Below are 1761 nucleotides of genomic sequence, written 5' to 3'. Positions count from 1 at the left end.
GTGTGTGAGCTGGGGTTCCCCCAGGACATGACGCGCAGCCTCGTTGGGGGAGGAGGGCGCTTGGTCACTAGTGTTTCGTGTTCTGAGGAGGATCTCCTTCGGGTCTCAGGCCTGAAGCCCGTGTCCCTCTCACCCCTGAAGGGTCCCACTGTCCCGAGCCACCCGAGGCCTCACGCCACCCGCTGGCCCGGGCAGAGCTGAACCCGGTGTGGGCGCCTCCCGCCTGCCTGTGACCGTGAACCCCATGACCCGCTGTCTCTCGGGCCCCAGGCCCCTCGGGGGGTGCCTGCACCCCGAGGCGGCTCCACACCTGCAGGATGACCCAGTGCCCCATCTCCGCAGCCACGTCCAGGGCGTGCTCGGCCACCACCTCCTGCCCCTGCCCCAGCGACACGTTGTGGAGCTTCCCGTTGTCGATGGTGAACCCCAGCTTCTTCCCTGAAGGAGAGTGACCGGGAAACGCTGGGGGCGATCGGGTGACACGGGGGCAGCTCTGGGACCCACGGCTGGGATTCCGCCCGCCCCCCCCCCAGCTTCTTCCCTGAAGGAAAGTGACCGGGAAACGCTGGGGGGGGGCGATCGGGTGACACGGGGGCGGCTCTGGGACCCACGGCTGGGATTCCGCCCGCTCCCCCACTCGTTTTCATTGTAAACACACGTCATGCAAAGTGACCGTTTTACACACCATCTTAACATGTACGACTTCAACACATGCCCAGCGCTGTGCACCCTCTCTGGTTCCAGAACATTCTCATCCGCCCAGGAGCAAACCCACCTGTTAGACAGTCACGCCCCTCCTCATTCCTCCTCACCCCTCCTTCCCCCGCAGCCCCCCATCTGCTTGCTGTCTGGATCGGCCGGCCCTGGATGTGTTGGATAAAGGGAATCACGCAACACGGGGCCCCTGCTGCTTCCCCTCGGCATCGTGTCCCAAGGTTCACCGCGGGGCAGATCCCGCTCCACTGCCGTTTCGTGGCCGAGTGATATTCCACCGCGAGCAGCACCCACACCGTGGCCATGCCTTCCCATGGCCATGCCTTCCCGTGGGGGGGGTTCGGGTGCATCTGCCTTTTGGCTGCTGGGAGTGAGCACCTGTGTAAAGCACTCGTTTGAGCACCTCGCAGTTCCTTCGGGGTCTGTGCCCAGCATGGAGTTGCTCGGTCACGTGTAGTTCTGTGGGTCACGTGTAATTCTATGGGTCACGTGTAGTTCTGTGGGTCACGTGTAGTTCTGTGGGTCACGTGTAATTCTGTGGGTCACGTGTAGTTCTGTGGGCCACGTGTAATTCTGTGGGCCACGTGTAGTTCTGTGGGCCACGTGTAGTTCTGTGTGCATCTCCCCAAGGAACCGCCATACTGTCTCACACAGCAGCCACACGGTCTCTCATTCCAGCGCTGACCATTCTCCGTGTTTCTGACACGCAATAACCACCCGGCGGGTGGCAGGGGTCACGCCTCTGGTGACAGGCACGGTCGCCGGCCGCACTCACCCAGGGCTTCCACGTCCTTCAGGGGGTCGACCCCCGGGGAGAGGATGAAGAAGATGGGGGTGGAGGGGCTGCTCTCCTCGTAGGACTTGGAGAACTCGACGCTCCGGCCCTCCACGAACTTGCTGCCCATCTTCTCCTCCACGAAGTTCCTGGGGGAGGCGGCGGTCAGCGGGGCCGGAGGCCGTCTCCTGGCGGCTCTAGCAGAGCGGCCTGCTTCCCTCGGGCAGGGAGGGTGTGGGTGCTCCCGCCCTGGCTGTGTCTGCTCTGGGCGC

At 63.9% G+C, this 1761-nt stretch overlaps 1 protein-coding gene across 1 annotated transcript in view; it reads right to left on the bottom strand.

The window, feature by feature from the left end:
* DNAH17 (dynein, axonemal, heavy chain 17) overlaps positions 1-1761 on the bottom strand; it is a 76281-nt gene that overhangs the window by 7692 nt on the left and 66828 nt on the right. The window contains 2 exon segments of the mRNA XM_014531725.1: positions 311-438; positions 1490-1638. Coding sequence (XP_014387211.1) covers positions 311-438; positions 1490-1638 — 277 coding nt within the window.

The sequence above is a fragment of the Myotis brandtii genome, unplaced genomic scaffold, assembly GCF_000412655.1.
Source record: "Myotis brandtii unplaced genomic scaffold, ASM41265v1 scaffold825, whole genome shotgun sequence".
NCBI classification, from domain to species: domain Eukaryota; kingdom Metazoa; phylum Chordata; class Mammalia; order Chiroptera; family Vespertilionidae; genus Myotis; species Myotis brandtii.
The sequence above is the reverse complement of the archived record's forward strand: the minus strand, read 5'-3'. Positions and strand labels throughout refer to the sequence as shown.